At 39.5% G+C, this 21,235-nt stretch overlaps 2 protein-coding genes across 7 annotated transcripts in view; both read left to right on the top strand.

Moving 5' to 3' along the window:
* Positions 1-1,674: 1,674 nt before the first annotated feature.
* Positions 1,675-3,003, top strand: LOC131458423 (histone H2AX). The gene has a single exon (XM_058627521.1). The coding sequence runs from the start codon at positions 1,884-1,886 to the stop codon at positions 2,310-2,312; it is 429 nt and encodes a 142-aa protein (XP_058483504.1). The 5' UTR covers positions 1,675-1,883; the 3' UTR covers positions 2,313-3,003.
* Positions 3,004-4,303: 1,300 nt separating this feature from the next.
* Positions 4,304-21,235, top strand: part of LOC131458408 (pleckstrin homology-like domain family B member 1) — a 41,584-nt gene continuing 24,652 nt past the window's right edge. The window contains exons 1-5 of one of the 6 annotated variants that reach the window (XM_058627497.1): positions 4,304-4,775; positions 11,516-11,610; positions 12,005-12,128; positions 16,431-16,601; positions 20,517-20,642. In XM_058627497.1, coding sequence (XP_058483480.1) covers positions 11,551-11,610; positions 12,005-12,128; positions 16,431-16,601; positions 20,517-20,642 — 481 coding nt within the window. In that variant the 5' untranslated portion in view covers positions 4,304-4,775; positions 11,516-11,550. Of the gene's footprint in view, positions 4,776-11,515; positions 11,611-12,004; positions 12,129-16,430; positions 16,602-18,698; positions 18,976-20,516; positions 20,643-21,235 lie in introns of those variants that run through there. The other 5 variants (XM_058627496.1, XM_058627492.1, XM_058627493.1 and 2 more) reach the window with 5 other exon arrangements.

The raw sequence follows: 21,235 nt of genomic DNA, 5'->3' as shown, positions 1-21,235 counted from the left end.
ATTTAGCTGATTTCATATATCAAAATATTTGGCTGGTTTAGCAGATTCTCACTACTATTAAAATTGTATTGTGATATTAATATATATATATATATATATATATATATATATATATATATATATATATATATATATATATATATTTAAATAAATAATTTTAAAAAGAAAGAAAATCAAGTAACACAATAATGCTGTGAAATAAAAAGATCAAATTTGGAGCACAGCATCAATGTTCTTATGGCTTTTCTGTAACGGGGTAAATGGAATTTTAAAATACAGCCTTCATGAAAGCAAAAAATGGTGCCTTACTTACTTAGCCATCGATATAATTATGTTACATTAACGTTAACATTCTCAAATGTTTTTTAATGTAATTTCTGAAGCTACACAATATTTTCCGCAAGCACAACACAAAACCCACATAGATAAGATCCAAAAGGAACATACAGACACTTTGTTAAGGACACTGGGTGTTTACAGATCATATGTTACATGATTCATAACTTTGGTACTCTTTTAAAATTTTGACAGTTTAACAGAACAATTCAAGTCCATCCCAAGCAATTGTCTAATAATATTACATATATAACTCCTGTTGCTTTACAGCAGACTTACAAAGCCAGTCGTAATACGTGAAACTTTACTTCCTTTCAATACCTACAGCGGTGTTGACACGGAAGTGAAATGTCACACACGGCAAATAAAAGTAAAATAAAAAATAAAATAAAATAATGCTATATTAAAGATGGTACTGTCCACTGCAGACACCTGCTTCACTGACCAGCAGACTGAATCACAACAGCAGGAAATGTGGCTTCTTTCTCCTTATTCCTCTAGTGTGCATATGCTGTTTTGATTGATATTCTCATGTTCACATTTTAGGTGCTTTTATTTTGAATGCTGCACATTTTCTTCCTTGGTGTTGTTATTGGTGCGTTTATCCCCTGCAGCGCCACCTGCAGGCCACTGCTGCTTTGTGTGTTTTGGATTGAGACGGTACAGAGGGAATGAGGGTCCGATGATCGCGCGTTTGACAGAAGACAGCAGGAAAGTCCAAATATGGCTTAGGATATGAAGATGTAACATGTGTTATGGCAGAAGTAACAAAGCAGCAGCTTCATGATAATGACACAATGTTTTCGATTCGCAGTCTGCAGCTCACACCGCCGAAGCACCTTCATTATCTCACCTTTGTGCATTAACCTGCGCAGCACCGTCTTCTTAACTAACGCATGCTCCATGTTTTACAGCTGCCTATCTTGTATGTGTTGTTTTTATTTATTATTTGCTTATTTTGTGTGCGCATACACACACACACACACACACACACACACACACACTCGGCGCATACGAACGTTTCTGACTTCCGGGTTTATTTACAAATGCTTGAATTATTTAGTCTAGTGTGTCCTACTCTTAACCTTGTTTCAGTGCTTTCCTTTTTCGTGCATTACCGACCGCCACCCACTATGGGGGTGTGAACCACTATGGGGTGAGTATTTCAATGGTACTGCAGACGCCCCCTTCTCGAGTATAACCGAACTCACACAAAAAAAAAAACACTGCTCAGGCGCCAAAACATTTGAAGCTGGAGGGAAGATGTTGGATTGGTCGTTTATGTCCGCCTCCTCCACGTGACCCCCTCACAACACGCAAGAAGAAAACGCCGTTGATTCGTTTGTAACGCAGATTATGATTGGTTCGTGACACTCACTCCCTTTTCCTTCAGACCACTCTCAGCCAATTACACACGGCCATCTGAAGTCCAAAAGCCAAACGTATTTTAGGGCGGGATTAACCGTGGGGTTATATCCAGGTTGCGCTGATATGTAGCTCTAGTTAGCTGTTTTTCGAAAGACGAAGACGTGCAAACTACTAAGAAAATGTCTGGAAGAGGAAAATCCGGAGCGAAGGCCCGCGCTAAGGCTAAGACTCGCAGCTCCCGCGCTGGATTACAGTTCCCCGTCGGCCGTGTCCACCGCCTCCTCCGCAAGGGTAACTATGCTGAGAGAGTGGGCGCCGGAGCTCCGGTGTATCTGGCTGCTGTACTGGAGTACCTCACCGCTGAAATCCTGGAGCTGGCAGGTAATGCCGCCAGAGACAACAAGAAGACCCGCATCATTCCTCGTCATCTGCAGCTGGCTGTCCGCAACGACGAGGAGCTGAACAAACTCCTCGGCGGCGTCACCATTGCTCAGGGCGGAGTCCTGCCTAACATCCAGGCCGTTCTGCTGCCCAAGAAAACAAGCCAGGCCACGCAAAACACCGGCAAGGCGGGAAAGAAGGCCTCCTCTCAGTCTCAGGAGTATTAATTTCCAAGCCAACAACTGTCCATACCCAAAGGCCCTTTTAAGGGCCACTCACTCCTCATTGAAAGAGCAACTAATCCTGCTACCTAGCGAATTTCCTTTCTCACCATGATGTGCTATCAAAAGCATGTTTGTTAAAACCGATGCTGCTATTCCTTAGTAATGTTGGAAGTTTATTTGCGAACACGTGCAGGTAAAAGTAGTAGTGAGTTAGGTGTAGTAGTCCGTAAGTTATTAGGGACAACTATGGGCCCGATCCTGCAACACAGCCTTCACATGATTCCCCTTTTTGCCCCCCCCTAAAAGCCTTAAAACAAATCCTTGATACTCTATTTATTGGTAGACAGTTGTGTTAAATCATGTGTTGATACACGTGATTCTTAGTTAAATGTGTGTTTGTATTTCACACTGACATGACCGTTATTTGTATAAATGGCTGTTGTCAATGAGGTCAACTTGCATGTGGGTTCAAAGCCTGAATAACAAAGAACAGTTCAGCTTGACGCTCCAGGTGTTTCCTCATTGCACGTTAAGGAAACCACAGCCAGCATGAGCACAACGTGAACACAACCATAAGACTGTTAGAACATATGGCAAAACCACTGTGCTATATAACTTCCAAGTTACACATTCATCCTCTGCATGTTTAGGATATGTAATAAAGAAAATTAGGCAAGAGCCATCTGTGTGACAACTGACGTTTTAAGTCTTTCATGCTATGTTCTTTATGTAAATTAAATGTGTACTTTGATCTTACAATGTAGAATGATCTTATAAAGTCTAAAGTAGTCTGGTTATACAGGGGTCAAGACAAACTAGGAATTCCAGGCTGGGCAAAGTAACTCATGTTCCTGGTGCTTTCCCAGACTGCTGAATAGGAATAATGATCATTTTGATCATGAGAGAGAGAGAGAGAGAGAGGAGCGGGGCAAAACTAAATTAGGGCAGAAGCAAATTAATGGCAGAAAATACATGTAAGTAAGCAGGTCTGGAGGACAATTATATTGCATTTGGCAAGAATGATTTCTTGTCCATGTGTCATCTATTTTTATCACTTGTATTATTAAAAAAAAAAAAAAAAAAATGTGTATTGTCTGAACATAAACTGAAATAATTCCATTCATTCAAATGTCTGGAGATGGGACACTTGGGTCATAGCTGGGAGACAGTTCCAGAGGGTGGGGGCCATATTTGTGGGTGGACCATAAAGTGTTCCAGGAAAAAGAGGTGGAGGATGTCAGAAAAGGACTGTGGGGCCACAGCATGGAGGATTTGTGAGTGAGGAGGATGACGTTTGTGCTGTTCAGACATTCAAGAGTGGCAAATAAAAGTGAGAGAACAGCAACACTAATATTGTTTAAGAGCCACTTCTCTCAAAGACTTGTTTTTTTGTTTCTGCAAAAAGTACATTGTGTGAAATAGAACAGTAATATTTATTAAATATCACTAATTGGTCAGTGTGCAAAATAACTATTTCTAATTCATGATGGCGAGGGTGCACATCACTAAATATACCACCAGGTGTCACCCGTTTCATAAAATTGGTGGTGAGTGTTCAAGTGTGTATGTGCAAAACAACATTATCACAAGAATCCACCAGTCCTTTATACAGTCATATTTAACATTTGTGTTTCTTTGAAGTCAGCTATCCTTCTGTCATACATCATCATCCCTGACACTTGTCTTCACCCACTCCACCCTGCCTACACTGTCTTCTTCACCTCTCTTGTGCACTGTCTATTGCTTCAGATTTTTGCCTCAGGAATTTACACATCCACTTGTGCTACCTCTTCTCCCCATATCTTCACCATGCCACCTGTCATTCACACACATGTATTATCTTAATCTCTCATCACATCTCAGGCATGTTAATCTAAAATCACTCATAACATTTCCACAGGAGGAGAACATGCATATATTTATGTCTCCTTTGGTTGATTTAGTAGTGGCAAAAGCAGCATGACTCACTGAGTTTGAACAAAACCCAGGGCAGGCTGAACCAATTACTTGGGCCTTTGTGTCCTTTGGTTTTGGTAACTATCTGTTATAGTTCAGCTGTTTGTCACAAAGTAAAGCTTGTCATATAATTTATTTTTCTCAGATTGCTGTTTTTTCTGTTTGTTCAATAATATTTGGCAGAAAAGTTGTGTTGGCTGTCCCTTTTTCCTCAACCAGTCTGAAGAGATGTCGCAATGATGACTGCTTTTACCATGTTTTGTCTGCACTATGCGAATCACAGGGCAACATAGTGAGTGGGTAGACTGAAATGAATGGAAAAAATGAAAAGAAAAAAAGAAAAGAAGTGGAGAAAGACAGAGAAAGAGGGGTGGATCCTCCAGAGAGATGAGTGTAGGGAGTCAACAGTATCACAGCAGAGGAGAGCTGAAAGCTTCTTTCCATCTTGAGACTTTTCTCATGAAGAGCTAGTAGGATTCTTCATCTCTGATGATTCTATAGCCACGTCAGGTAATTGCCAACATACATGTTTTTGTAAGTGGTCAGTAAGTCTGTTTCATGCTGTGTTTGCGAAAAAAGTTTAAATATTTAATTGTCACACACTGATAAAAGTCATTTTCATAGAGAAAGAAAGAGATGTTAAGGGCTGTGAATGGACACGTTTGTGTGAGTGGGATCAGGCTGCAGGTTGATTAACAGGAATTTGATGTGCGCATGAGCCTGAGTGAGTTAAAATAACAACCTCTAAGTGCCAAAAGCTGCCTCATGTAATGGATTTATTTTGTGATGTGTTTTGTCTTTAACATGTTTATTACTTAGTGACGGTACTGTAACTTTATCATTGTGGAGAGACTGTGGCTTAATTTCTTATTTGGGATTGTAAAAGGCAACTGGACTTGCTTGAGTTATATTGAAGATGTTTCCTCTTATGGATGAAAGGTTAAATAACTTAACTCAAGCATGTCTAGTTGCCTACAACTAACTCCTGAATCTGACTTTGACTTTGTTGACAGAGAATCTTCACAGACTTATTGGTGAGGCATTTCAAAGGAAGTGGTGCATCTCTTTGGTGGGAAAAAATGTGAATATCAGCTGCTTCCTGTTGATCTTTTTTTTCTCTGAATTGTCTGAGGCCACATCTGGACATCTGGGAGCATTGGGGGTTGGTTATCTTGCTCAGGGGTACCCCAGCCCTTTTTGGCCAGGTGGGGATTTGAACCGGCAACAAGCCAAGTTCCCTTTCCACTTGGCCACGGGCTGCCCAGTAAAATAAGCAAAATAAGTAAAACAAGCCTTGCTTCTGGGAAATTGTTGTTATTTTTTGCCTAAAAAGAAAATATAATTTGGCAAGCAAATTCTGCATTGGGAAAATAATCTAATTTTAAGTACAACTTTCTTAAATTTTGGCCAGTTTTGTCTAGTTTTCCATAGTTTTAAGGAACACTGCAGTTTGAAAGTATCTGCAGATTTACAAGCTTGTTTAAATTCTAGCCAAGCAAAATTTGCTTATCCCATTGGCAGATTCTTTTTCTATCCATCTTCTACCACTTTATCCTCCACATGAGGGTTGCGGTTCTTTATCCTAAAACATGACAATTGAAATCAATTTATAAATATCTATACAAATATTAAATATGTATTTCTATTTGGGCTGTTTTTGCAGTGTGTGAAAATGTGGATGCAAATCATAACTCAAATGGTGTTTGTGTGTACACATTGTTAATCTGTTAATCCGCTCCACCCATTTTACCAAGTATGCCCAAGTATAGAGGCCCTTTCTCAATACTCAAGTATGCAAGGATGTACTTGCGTACTTGAGAAGTACGCCTAGAGTACATACTTGCCAAGTACGGGAGTACACAAGTATGATCTCTTCAATTGGAACAGCAGCCTACTTCCTTGTTCTTCCTTGTTCTACTGTTTGAATGGCGGGTGGCGCCAAGCCTCATTACCGCCACCTACAGTGTTGATAAATGAACATATGAAATACTTTTAATAAATGCATATATATATATATTGTTATTATTTTCACATTTTAAATATTTAACTTCATTTATTAAATTATGTTATAAAAATATACAGTACCATGTGGAAAATAGATATATTACACTGTTGTAGAGTAGTATATATACATTATGTAAATATATATGTACACATACATATTTGTACATCTTATATTTAAATACAGATACAATGACTGTGCGACTTTAATATAAATCTAAAATTCAAAGTTAAAATAAATAAAATTTAATTTTATACAAACTTTCAAACTGTCAGGACATTTACATTAAAAACAAATTAACGTGTCAACAACAAATCGATCGATCGATCGAAGTACGGGAGTACGCAAGTACAGACAAGTATGGATATTGAGAAACGGCCCATAATTCAATTTGAATCGGCAGTCCCAAGCGGTGCAGGAGAGTGGCGTCAGTGGCCGTACTTGGGAAAGCCAAGTACGGTCTTCTTGCTGCAAAGGCACAAGTGCTAACCACAACACCAACCATGCGGCCCTCAAAATAGTCCTACTAATTCAAATAAAGAAATAATTATTAAAAGTGCTAATCACAAAGCTATCTTCTTTTGCAAGAAAACTTACTTATACACGTTTCCATATTACATTCACAAATACATGTTATGGCTTAATTTACAAGAAGGAGCAAGAATAACAAAACAAATAAAGGTAATTTACCGTAGCTTAATGATGACTACAGGAAACTCATGAACCAAAGGACCAATTACTTAAAAAATCTATGAAAAGTGGACTTGTATCAGATAGGCAACTAGTTTAAATTCAATTCAACAATTCAATTCAATTGACTTTTATTTGTATAGCGCCGAATCACAACATATGATCACATATCTCAAGGCACTGTACATAGACGACATTATAGAGCGCAGATAAACCAAACAATTCACCCAATGACCAAGCATCAGTGGAGAGAAAAAAACTCCCTTTTAACAGGAAGAACTCTCTGACAGAACCAGACTCAAAGGTGTGCAGCCATCTGCCTCAACTGGTTGGGGTGAAAGGAAAAATGGGGGACAGAAAGGGGGAAGAGAAAGGACAAAAGAGAGGCAGGGTATAGAGATAGAAGAGAGACCAGGAGCAGAAATACAACAATTGTATCAGGTTATAGGTTTAGACAAAACAGTTCTGAATCAGTTATGACATGTTTATAGAACTACAATGTCATTTATACATCAGCAGCAGAGATTGTTGCATTTCCTAAATTGTTTTTTTTTTGGACACGATTGGATAGTTAAGATTAGAAGAAAACAAATCTGGGAAGCAAGCCCCGCTATGGGAAGCAAGCCCCGCTGTGACCTCACAAGCACTTATCTCATTACGCCAATCCTGATTGGCTGGTGAACGTTTCCATCCACGCTGCTGCACATAGTGCCACCGACTACAAATAGCATGTGCGGAGGACACAACCTCATTCTCACCGGGAGCTTTGGCATGCTTAACTGCTCATAGACAGATCTTAAACTAGCTTCCGCTGCCAGAAAAGCAGAAAAGCTGACATTTTCTGCTTCTCCAGTCACACCAGACCGGCCTCTGTGTTTTTTCCTCACACCACCTCAGGAAATGTTTTATTTTCAACATGCTTCCTAAGCCCAGGTGTTGTCGAGCGTTAGTACACCAGCTACCTTCTCAGCTACTGTTAAGACCAGTGACGTGCAGTGAGGTTCATGACTGGGGAGGCACTCGTCGGATGTACAAATACATCAACCCAAAATAGAAGGTTTTATTTAAATTTTGACCTTAATTGAAACATTTAGTTGTTTTAAAAGCATTTAATGATGCTTCAATCAATTCCATACTGTTCAACAATATGATAGCAAGAAAAACAAAAGAATTTTAATATAAGGTCAGTGTGGAAGTGAAGTATTGTGTGTGTGTGTGTCTGTGTTTCTGCGCTTGTTGCGTGAATTGCATCTTTGATTGCCTTGTTTTAACTCATCGGCTTCCAGCCATTTTTAGCACAGCCCCATACTGCCAAGCGTTTTAGACCCACAAAACAGTGTGCAATGTAAACACCAAAACTACCAAATTAAAGAGTAAACTCTTCTTTCATCAGGAAAAGAAAGTTTGTTTCTACCTTTTTCAGCTGATACTAATATGTTTTGCTTTAGTGACACCTCAAACATCTGACAAGTGATTTCCTTCCATAAAACAGCAAAAACAACAAGGTCTTTTAATTGCAAAAACAAATATTCACAAACATATAATGTAAAAAATTGTACAGTTCTTTACAGGTATGTACAGTAACTCTGCATGGAGGAGAAGGGGTTGGTGAGGAGGGAAATAGCAGTGAGCATAGTGGGTGAATGAAAAAGCCATGAGTATGACAAACCATAATGTGGAAACTGTTCTGTGGATTAATAATCTTTACACAAAGTAATAGACCAAACTGTTGTCTGGACTCTGTATGAATAGAGAAATTGTAAGAATGTCTGTCTGTCAGTGAAGCACAGAAAGTGTTGACTGTGTTTGGCAGAGTTTTTGCTTCTCAAAATCAAATTTATGTCACCCTTTGCAGACACTTTTTGTTTTATTTTATTAATCAATTTGAAGGTAACTGTTACACAGTGGGTCCATGTCAATGTTTGTTTTGTCAGTGTTGTCAGCAGAAGTTATTTATCTTCTAGTGACCCAGACTGTGTGGCTGGTGGTGTCTATTTTCAGAAGCTCATAGAAACTCTGAAGGGCAGAACTGCCCCATAATGACAGGTTACTGTAGAGGCCCTCACATTTGCAAGAATTAAAACTATTCTCCAGTCTGGGTGTGTATGTTCACTCAGTTAGGCTTGTGGGCACAGCACACATGCACATGTGTGTTTTTGCGCGAGTCACACAGACAGAGACACATTACCCATCCTGTGTCTAAGGTGCTGAAAGAGGGAAGAAGGGTCCAGCATCAGTGTTGATGAACAGAGAGATGGGTTTGATTGTCATATATGTACTATTTCACCAGGCAGTCTTTGTCTGGTGTGACATCAGACACAGGTTGAACGCCTGTTGTCTTTTACAGCCTGGGCTAAACTTGCAAGACAGGAACCCACCATGTTCAAGCATGTGTCCATACGTGCAGTTGGCACTAGGATACCCTCTGCAACAGATGATTTACTTTTTAGTTGTATCACCGGACTCGGGACATTGTAGGTCAGTGGTGAGAATACTTCGAAGACCTCCTAAATCCCACTAACACTCCTTCAAATGAGGACACAGAGTCTAGGAACTCGGAGATGGGGTCTTCTATCTCTGGGGCTGAGGTGGTTAAAAGCTCCTCAGTGGCAGGGTCCCAGGGGTGGATGAGATCCAGCCAGAGTTCCTTAAGGCTCTGAATGTTGTAGGACTTTCTTAGTTGACATGGTTCTGCTCCAGGTTGTCCTGACCACACCAGAGGACCAGCTGTAGTGATCTGTTGAAGATCTGGGTGAAGATGGGGGCCAGCTGGTCAGCACAGTCCTTCAAACAGGAGGGTGACACGCCATCTGGGCCTGGAGTTTTCCTGGTCTTCTGTTTCCTGAAGAGCTGACACACATCCTCTTCACAGATCCTGAGTGATGGCAGGGGGATGAGGGTGGTGCAGGGGGAGATGAGGGTTGTTTGATGCTGGAGCGGGTGATGGGTGTGAATGTTGGCTTCTCAAACCTGCAGCAAGGAGTCTGGATGTTTCCTCTCCATGTCCGTTATCTGGTCAACCAAGTGTTGTAAAGCCTCAGTAACACAGGCCTGAGGTGGGATGTAAACACCAACCAGAATAAACGAGGAGAACTCCGGCGGTGAATAAAATGGCTTGCAGTTTATGAAAAAAGTCTTTTTTCAACACTGTGACATCTGTACACCAACCTTCGTTAATATAAAAGCAGATTCCACCTCCCCTCCTCTTCCCCGAGAGCTCTGTTACGTGGTCTTCTCGGAAAAGTTGAAAGTCCGGCAGATGTAATCCTGTGTCTGGGATATATTCACTGAGCCATGTTTCAGTAGTGAAAGTCCGAGTTTCTACTGTTACGAAGCAGCAGTCCATCCATCTTATTGTTCAGGGAGTGGGCATTCGCCAGATGTATTGACGGGAGCGCTGTCTGAAAAACCTGCTGAGCTTAACAAGCACGCCGGCTCGTTTGCCCCGTCTGCATCTCCTGAACATCCTAAAGAGAGCTGCTGCTCTTCCAACTAAAAGATCTGTAAAAAAAATTAATAATCCCCTTAGGGAAAGTATTCCTCTGCATTTTACCCATCCTTAGGAGCAGTGGGGGGGATTTGAACCAGCAACCCCCCAGTTACAAGTCAAGTACCCTTTCCACTTGGCCACGGGCTGCCTAAATACTCCAGAATCGTTTGGAAACAGTGAAAAAGTGTGACTGTTGAATGTTCAGACTTTGGATGATGGAAGGACAACTTAAAATGTGACAAATAAGCAAAAACACACAAAGTCCTGCGGAGTGAAGCACCGAGGCAGCTGCCCGTGGCGCCATCTTGATCTATTTAGATTGGCAGCCCAGGATGGTGGTCCTCTTCAGGAAGTAGTGTTCCAACTACAGGGGGACACACTCACACTCCTCAGCCTAATGGGTAAGGTCTATTTGGGGGTCCTGGAGAGGAGGGTGCGTCAAATAGAAGGTGTTCGACAGTGTCCCTCGTGAGTCATGTGGGCAGTGCTCCAGGAGTATGGGGTAACGGAAATCCATTCAGTCGCATTTCTCTGAAAAACATAGTGAAAGACTTGGATACCAGCTTTAAACAGAAAACTATGGCAGGTAATCTGGACCACTTATGTGAGAGACTGTTTGAGACATGCCTAGTTCTCAGCGGCTTGTCATTTTTCTTTTGTGAGTGCATGATTCAGAGTGACTCATCATGGTCAGAGGAAGAGTGATCCAGCTCCTGACATGTCACACAACTGCAGAATTAATTTACACCCCTTGCTGCTCCTGTAAAAGCTTGGTTGCGATCATTTTCACAGAATTTCAGGCTTTTAGTTCCGGTTAGACTGTTATAAATTAATGCCTGGTTCCGTTTGTTTGGCTTGCTCTGGAGAAACAATCATCTAGTATAATGGTTTGGTCACATGGGCATTTGACTGGGGCACAAGGGTTTCTGAGGAAAGCACGGCTCCCATTGTACCACAACTGTAGCAGAAATGTTCTCAGTGCACCCATTCATTCTCTCTCAATCCCTCTCTCCTCTCTCTCTCTCTCTCTATCTATCTCTCTCTCCTCTCTCTCTGTGCTTACTTCAGGACCTTCATGTGATAGTTCTGACAAAACAGCCAACATGGACCACATGAATAGAAGTAAACTGCAACATATACGACAGACACACCAGGTTCTACAGGTCAGTCCAACTAACAGGTTTTCAATCTCTGGTTACTCACGATACTTCTTTCACATTGCTAGATAGAACTAAAGAGTGGCATAATTCTGAAAGAATGTAAGACTGTTTATTCAATTTAGGAAGAAGCAGTAAAGCATCCTGTTGATTAATCAGTTTGAGTTACTTTTTATTCATGTCATGTCTGAATCTGTTAAATGTAAGCATGATAACATACACAAAGCTGTTTCAAGGTCTCGTATTCAATTGTAAAATAAGAGGCGAGGATGAAGGAATTCATTTGAATGTATCCTTCCATTATACTTGTCATTTTCATTGTTAGGTTGCTGCACAGAACTGATGTGAGAAACTGAATCTATATGTCCTTCTCCTGAATGATAAGACTTTGTTTTGACAGAGTACTCCTTTAGACCTAATTGAGAGTGGCAAGTCCTTGAAAGTCCAGGCAGAGCGCCCCCACCTGGTCAGTCTGGGAAGTGGTCGACTGAGCACAGCGATCACTTTGTTACCACTGTTGGAAGGTAAACTAATTTGTCTGTGTAGATTCTCCTTCATCCAGGTCAAAGTTCACCTGGGAGTCATCAATTCAGTAGAAACTGCTCTTGTAGATTTCTTGAAGACGTTTCACCTCTCATTCAAGAAGCCTTTTGGCATCCTGGATAAGAGGTTTCTTCAAGAAATTTAGAAGTCCAGCTGCTACTGGTTCAATGACATTTTGATAAACACAGTAAAGCAAGGGAGTAGGTTTGATTTGGACATTGGTGGGGACATAAATTACCGAGCATGCATGCACACACACACACACACACACACACACACCCCTCCTTGTTAGAGGTAACAACAATGACAACAGGGTCTGAGACATAAAGCATTTCTAAGCGAAATTGTATACATATATATAAATATAAAAGTAAAATATATATAAAAGTTTGTTTTGTTTAGCAGATTTTTCAGGATTTAAATTCTAAAATTAAATATTACAACTAAAAGTAGCCTCCGGACTAAAATGGACTACTGCATTTACTGCAACTGCACTGTAAACTTGTTTTAAAAAGAAAAGAAACAACAACAAAAACAGATATGACTGGAAATATGACTACACTAATGTAAGGACAAGAAATTATAACAGAATATATAGTGACAGTGGGGCCAATCACATGTACGTTAGCGGTAGGGCTGGGCGAAATCTCGATATTTTAATTATCTCTCAACGAGATCACGGGACAATATCACTTGTATCGATATAATTCATTTCGCGTTAAAATGACAATACATGGGCCACAAGTTCGCAGCTATTTCTCCTCTCCCTCTCCCTGCGTCCCTACACACACACACACTGGGGCATCGCACCCGTGGGGGAGGTGGATGTTTTAACACCCATACTTTTTCTGGTGAGAGGGTTAAACACCCACACTTTTTCTGCAGTTTTTCCACAGTTTTGCACAAACGCCTGACTACAGTTGTTCCGTTTCTCTGGCCACTCCGTTTCTGCGCTAGTGATGTGTCGTTCTTGAACGATTCGTTCAATATGAACTAATCTTTTGTATGACTCGAGAGTAATGAGTCGTCTGTGATTTGTTCATTTTCATGCAGTACCTTCCTTCGCCACATGTCGGACAGTTGCATAAGCTCAGCAGGACAGGAAACAGAAATGATTAGTTCAGGACTCACTCAACTGAGTGGTTCGTTCGTTCATTTTCATGCAGTACCTTCCTTCGCCACACGATGGCAGGCAGCTGCATAAGCTCAGCAGGAAAGGAAAGGGAAATGATTAGTTCAGGATTCACTCAACTGAGCGTCAGTCCTCAGGTCACGTGACAGCTACCTAGTCACCGTCGTGCTGTTAAACAACAATGGCAGTGAGGGTACAGGACACAAGTCACTTTATTAAGGTGTGTATTTGCTTTGCTCCTAGGTTTTCATATGGTTTGAATTGCTTGTGGCATTTTGTTTATTATACTTTGTCAGCTGAAGCAAACGATGTTGCCTTCAGTGTTAAGTGTGCCACCCGCTGTAAAAACGAACGAAATTACTCAAAAAAAGATTAGTTCAATTCACTGTCCGAGAGTAAAAGATCTTAGTCAGTAAAAAGAGTCAAACTTCCCATCACTATTCTGCGCTCACTGCGGCTGCCTCCTCTCCCCCTCCCTCTCCTGTCGTTGCCTCAGACATGACACCGGTTTTGAGTGTGATGATTGGCTGTTCTGTCTAAGTCCCGCCTCTCTTGGTTTGTTAGATTTATCGTTCAGCTCGTGCTGAGGAGGCGGGAACTAGCTGGTTCATAGTTCACACACTATAGAGTTATGACTTTTTTTATGAATGTATTATAAGAACTGGATAGATCACCGCCCCTCTGGTTCCGTTCATTCCTATGGAGTTGCTCACCCAGTGCATATGCCAAAAAAGTTTTCTGACTTCCGCATTTATTTCCGGGTTGTGTAGAGCATGAGCATGCACAGTAGTAGTTATTCACATTTCTCATAAAGCTTTCACATCGTACACTTCACTGACAGTAGCGCCGTTCCAGAGACACCACATGACCACGATTTGCTGTGCTCGTACACAGCTGTGACGTCACTCTGAGAACTAAGATTTTTTTTATGGCCTTTAAGAAGGTTTTTCAAATATGAAACTCTATGAATTAAAAATATAGAATATAAAGGTCTATACATGCCTATGTCCATGTCTCGAGGTGTCCTGTGAACAGTTTTATAGGCGTATCTTTTACTATTGTGGTCAATGGGAAAATTGCTTTCTGGGCCCGTGAATATTTTTTGTTGCAGTACACGGAAGTGGCCACCATAACAAAATTGTCTTCAAGGCAGAGGGGGCGGTGCTCTATCCAGTTCTTATAATACATCCATGCTTATTTTCCATTACTGTCAGTCACTTTTAGACATTTGGAAGCCCAAAGTAGTCAATATTGACATAAGTCATTTTTTTAATTATCATATCAACAAGCTGTGTTAAATATCTATGTGAAAAAATTGAGAAAATGGTTCTAACCCAATTAAGCATTCATTTTCACAGGTAGAGTTTTTATTTTATTAGTCATGTATGTTTCAATTTTATTAAGTCTGTTTTTATTTCTGTTGAAGTTGTAACAGTATTGTGTTTTTGAATTAATTACTGTATATTAATGTCATGCAGGAAAGAGATTTGTTTTATTTTTTTCAAGGAGCATTTTTATTTCGGTGACCTCTGACATTTGGCATGTGGCTTAAACTTATAACGGACTGTTTGTTTATTTTTGAAAGGGTTTGCCTCTGGAAAACATTTTATCTAATATGCTATCATGCTTTAGGGGAAACCCCAATTACATCACAGAAAAAATATCGCGATATATATCGAGTATCGCCATTCAGCTAAAAAATATCGAGATATGACTTTTAGTCCATACCGCCAAGCCCTCGTTAGCGGGAAACCGCTATAGCCAATCGTAGAGCGATAGTTAGGTTAGAGGCGGGACTTCTAGCAGACCCGACTGTTAACCCTTTGTGTATCATAATCATTGCATCGGTGCATCGATAGGAACTACACAGCAGAGGCTGGATATTGCGAATTCCAAATCCTACGCCCCTGCAATAAATAATTACAGCACTACAGGCTGAGATCTCTGTCCAGAAGAGTGCATAACCCTCAGACCCCCAGGCCTCTGAAGGAGGACACAAACTTGAAGGAGACATAAGACCATCGAAGTGGGCGAGTGGAGAATTTATATATATATATATATATATATATACGTGTGTGTGTGTGTGTACTTGTTTGTACCTCTTTGAGATATTCTCTGATATAAATAGTGACCTTTTCAGGATCAATTGTCCTCTTTTTGCACATAACCTGGTCCTGATGAGACTGAACTTTATTACCTTAACATTAGGGCTAGGAATTATATGGTTATGGTAAGGTAAGGATCATTTCTTGTGCGTGGTCTCCCCAACTTTGAAGGGCATTTTGAGAGTTAATTTGCTCATTTTTGAAGTGTGGTTATGAGGTATGGACAAGTAGCCAGCCCTAACTGTGTGCTGTGCCAAAAACAAGTTGTGAAACGGATGCTCACTGTCACTGAATACATCAGCCAGTAGAGATAGAAGGAAAAACTGATTTTAGCCACTTAACAAAAGACTCAGCTTGTAAAACCATCACATGCTTAAGTCTATAATATCTTAAGAATATATTGGTTTCTTTATCTGAGCTCTAAAAAATGTCACTTTTGTGGACTAAAACGAGAACATCTCTGAAATATTGGGTCAGGACATTTTCTAGCGTTCATTTTGAAAAATAGAATCACATTAACACATGACACCAAGAGAATTGTTGAAATTCATACATTTGACAAGGACTTTGGCAGGAGAAGTTAGTTGCATTCTTGTATACAGCTAATTTCAAGAAAAGCAACTCTCAGCTGTTTTGGGGGACCACTCTCCAGGCAATTGTCATTCCTGTAGTAAGCACAGACATCTCTGTACTAACTATGTAGTCCATGTTATTGTTGTTGACACCATTTACAACAGGTCAGTTTCAATGGCTATTTAATTAGTGAGCAGCACAACATTTTATGAGTAACGAATTAACTAAAACTGCTGACTCATCTTTCCTATCATCAAGTTCTTGCTCATACTACTAATAATACATATTAATAATAAAATACCAGTATAAGAGTCTGCACAGTTGTAAGAGGTCAGTCATGTGCCAAGAAAAGGACATCCCTTGAGTTTCCATATGTGACTCTGTCTCTATGGCTTTGAACCTTAACCTAAGATTCACAGGTTCAAATGGTAATCTAGTAAGTGACACAGATAACATGTTTCTCTTGTTTGCAGGAAGAACCACACTGGGCAGTGAGGGGTCAGACATCCCTCTGCAGGGTCCTGGTATTGCAGCGCAGCATTGCTACATTGAAAAGGAGGCAAGCATTTTCACCTTGTACCCATGTGGAAACCAGTGTTCTGTGGATGGCTTCACCATGACCAAACCGTATCGCCTGACACAAGGTAGCATATAGTCACAGACCTGTGAGCTGCAGTCATATGAATGTTTCTGTTGAAGTAATTTTCTTTTTTTATCATTCTCATTATATTTTTTGGTGGTCTTGAAACCTTTTGTTACATTTTCATGTATATTTTCATTTTACTACTTCACTACCAAGTGTGGATGAAGTTTGTTGTTGTTGTTGTTGTTCCTCTTCTTCTTCTTCTTATTATTATTAGTATTATTATTATTGTTATTATTATTATTATTATTATTATTATTATTGTTATTATTATAATAATCAACTGTCCAGGGTGTACCCCGCCTATCACCCTATGTCAGCTGAGATTGGCACAGCACCCCCTGACCCTCATGTGGAGGATAAACCGGTAGAAAATGGATGGATTATCATTATCATTATCATTATCATTATCATTATTATTACCAGAACTAGTAGTGGTATATTTTCCATTATTCCAAGTTGGAATAAACTGACAATTAAATGTTTTTATACTTTTTTTCCAATTGCTTTGAGTTTTTATTATATACAGTATATACTGTATATATATTAGGTCTGTCAATAGATAAAAAAAAAATTCACATTTTGTAATTTGGTAATCTAGATTAATCGCAATAAAAAGCTTGCTTTTCTTCTAATGAGTAAATTCATGAGTAGTCAGATAGTGTGCATTTCAGACAGAATTGTTTAATTGTATCTTTCTTTTTAAACACAGAATTACATAGAACTATGTGGTTTCAAAGAGACTCAGGCCTATAAGATCAGACCTATCAAGTGCCAACCAGGTAATTTTAAAATAAAGGCTCAACATGGGTGACTGCCATCCTGTATGTAACAAGAACACGTGTTAACGTCACAACAAAAAAATCCACCTGAGAATGTCCCTAGAAACTCAGACATTCACATTTGGTCATGATAAAGTGAGAGAGAGAGAAAACGAACAAATGAAGGAACAAAGCATAGTCAGTCACACAGGGTAGGTGTTCAAATGGAAGTTGCTGGGCAGCTGCCAGCATGTTATGGACACTATCGGTGCCTAGAGTGGTTAGTTTGCCACTTACTTTCCACGCGCAGGTTTCAGCAATCTGTTTTTTACAGTCAAGGCAAACGATTGCAACTTCAAGTCATTGTCAATAAATTGTGCCGTGACACCCAGGTAGTCATATTGCCGAAAACCTTTGTTTTATCAATGGTTCTGCCACTCGGCTTGTTAAAATGAAACATTCCGCTCAACAATCCTTCACCTCTCTCCATCTTCAGCTACTACTGTATCTCTTAGTCTCTCATATCTGACTGACTGCAGGCAAGTGACTGTTTTGCTTGCTTTGTTCTGGTTTATTACCTCTCTGTTACAGTAAGTAGGCTTTGGTTTCAAACAAAGAGAATCACAAAAAATAAACACACACAAAAACAAACTCTACATTTGAGGACATCATAACTTTACACTATTTTCTGTGTAACTTCAAGAAATCATCATCAAGAAAATAATATACAGATAAATTGATTAAAAATGTTTTTGCAGTCCTCATTACAAGTGATTGAGTGAAACAGTAGTGCACATTGTTTCTCCTCCCAGAAAGCTCACATTGATGTACAGTACTATAATACAAAGGTATAGAACAAGACTGGGCGGCTGGCAGCCAGTGCTTGGCAGCTGGTGATAAAAAATGACAGCTGTGGTCTATGGAGTCTATGGTAAAGATTTTTGCGCCCTGAGGACCGTTCACTCGCTGTAATTGAGTGAGAACATTTTTAAACTATATTAAATGCAGATTACACACGGCACCTACAGACTGTATAATGTATAGCTCATGTATTCAAACGTTCATGCTTTTGTTACATTATTTTATGTGATTATCAACTTCTTCTTCATGTGAGACAGATGGGGCAGCACCCTAGCACCCTCTATTGACAGGTTGCCACTGCTGTTAAGTGACTCAAATGCAAGCAAAGTGGAAAAAAAACCCACAATCCAGCTCCACAATGTTCACCCAGTAACATGCTTGCTGTAAAAAAAGCACAACAGTTCCACCCCCTCAGCCCCTTGCCATGGGATCCAAGCCAGCAGTAACACCAGTGTCATTTGAAGCTGGGTGATCAGCCTATGTTTAAGGAGGTTGCAGCTGCTCAACAGGAATACTTTAGCCTTTGCTTCATTCAAAGGACAATCATGAAATGCTTTGGAGGAAACAGATTTATTAGGAACACATTTGGCTTGATTTTAAAGGAATAGATACTATAGTCCCTGTGGAATATCTACAACTGGGAAAAAAAAACTGAAGCGTGTGACTCTCAGGAAATATTTCAGACGTTCTTCAAAGCTCCAGGAAATACAAGGAAAGAAAACGGAGTTGATTTCTTTTCCTGTTTAGTTGCAAGTGAGTATAGTCCCTTTTGTAAAATCAGATCAGCAGTCAATACACTGCCTGCTGTATAAGAAGATGAAAAACAAACAAATAACTGAAGGAGAGGAATGTCTTTCTAAAAAAAGATAGTGAGTTACAAATGTTTTCAAACTGACCACAGGACTTCACAGGATCACATATAAAGCTGAAGTGTATTTTTTTTAAAGCTGCAGTAGGCAAAATTGTTGGAAAATCTCCTGAAACTGATTTCACAGTGAAGGAAAGTATTCCTCAAAATCAAGTAAGAAAATAGTGCAGTTCTTATTCAAGAACTGCACTATTTTCTTTCAGGGAGGACACCTTTTGGTTTTGTTCTGCTATAAATTACACATCAAAGTTGCCCTTTTTGGCGTCTATAATAGTGTTACTGCTTAGCATTGCCTAAATCTATGTTCAGATACTTGTAAACATGCATGCATTTATTGGATTTATGTTTTTATTTCATGCGAAATACATAAGAAACGCATAGCATTAACTTGCTAATTTGGCTACTTAGCTTAGCTACAATGGGTTATCAAGCAGTCAAGATAAAAAAAAAAACCATAGACATTGAGTACAATATATTCAATACACCCTAAGCCCACGCTGTTACAGCAATATCTATTGACTCATGAAACTTTCAATTGCCAATAGGAGTAATCAGGGCTCAGGCTGTTGAAAATTTAAAAGTGTTACTTTCTTTCATTTCACCTTTGTTCTGTGCTTATAACTGTGCTCTATGCAGCATGTTAAGTTAGGGTGACCAGGTGTCCCGCTATATATGGGACCGCACATTTGCTTCCCTTGTCCCACATCACATTTATTGAGATCAAAATGATCCTTAGTAAAAAGGAAAAACATTAAGGACATCAAAAACTGATGAATAAGAATTCAGCAGGAACATTTACAGCTATTTACATATATATAACAAATAAAAATGAAATAGATCATAAATAAATAAATAAATAAAGAAAGAATAGTCATGTAATTGTGGTAATGGAAACTATATTTATCTCATAATGCTTGTAAAAACATAGTGCATAACTGCATATTATGCTATCTCTGAAACGCTCTGCTGATACTGAAACATTTTTTTTTTTTATCCAACTCTCATTCAGACTCATTCCTTTTTGTAGGTTTCGTTTTAGTAAACAGAGGTTTAGCAATTTCATTCTCTTTCTCTCAAATTACTGATCACTGCCAAAAAAGCATCCTGCCTACTGTAGCTTTACGATATTTTAAGTAAACTGGACTATTGAATGTTGAGCAACTGCTCAACATTGACATTGTTCAGTTAGAGTACATAAATACAAAATAGAATAGAACAAAAATACCAACTGCAGTCATATGCACAAAACTGTATGGCTGATTTCTTTGTAAAAATGTAGTGGCATTAGTTGACTGGTTGAAGTTAGAGCTTTTGTTCAAAAAAGTGCTAAGACAGTGCATTTATGGTGGTGTGAAGATGTTTTACTCTCTGAAAATTATAATCAGGCAAAGCGTCACTGACAGCTCATGGTCTACTCCTCCAACAGGGTGCATGCTGTGTTTTGGCAAGTCAGCCTTTTTCCGCTTTAACCATCCAGAAGAGGCCAGAAGGATGAAGAGCATGCTGCCTGGAGGAAACCAAGAACTAGTTTCTGCAAAAACTATGCCTACTGGTAAAAACTTTGCTTTTATATTTATTTATTTACAATTAAACAACTCTAAACACCGAGAAATATGCTGGCCATTGACAACTGTGAAGGCTGCATAGCTTCCTCAGCTGCTATTCTGAGTTTAGGCTAATTGTTTCACGAACTCTTGACATTTCCTTCTACCTTTGTGTAAAAACTGAAAAGTTGCTTGAGCTCCCTCTAATCCTAGTTTCCTTTGGCTTGGTCACAGAGAATGGTGCTGCGTGTTTCTCTTAGTAGGACAACATATCTTGATCAGATTCTGTTTCCAAATAAGTTTTAAATATGCTTATGCTCACAAATACTGAGAGGACATGATGAAAGATAACTTTGAACACTGGATTGGTTAAATGTTTTCATGCACCCACTGAATTACTTTTTCTGCTCCTCAATTGTGACACAAAGTCAACAGCTCTTGCTTTCATATCACCAGCTCATCTGATCCTGAAGCTTACTAGTTATTATTATCCTTAACATGAAGCAGAAATAGCTTGTTGAAAACTAATTATCTGTGGCCTACATTGTGATCTAGTTAAATCTGTCATTTTGGTGTGTGACCCTGTTGTGACAAAGGGTTG

Source organism: Solea solea, chromosome 4, assembly GCF_958295425.1.
Source record: "Solea solea chromosome 4, fSolSol10.1, whole genome shotgun sequence".
NCBI lineage: Eukaryota > Metazoa > Chordata > Actinopteri > Pleuronectiformes > Soleidae > Solea > Solea solea.
The sequence above is the reverse complement of the archived record's forward strand: the minus strand, read 5'-3'. Positions and strand labels throughout refer to the sequence as shown.

Excerpts from the sequence above, each read along its gene's own strand:
- LOC131458423 (XM_058627521.1), top strand. The coding sequence starts at position 1,884 with ATGTCTGGAAGAGGAAAATCCGGAGCGAAGGCCCGCGCTAAGGCTAAG.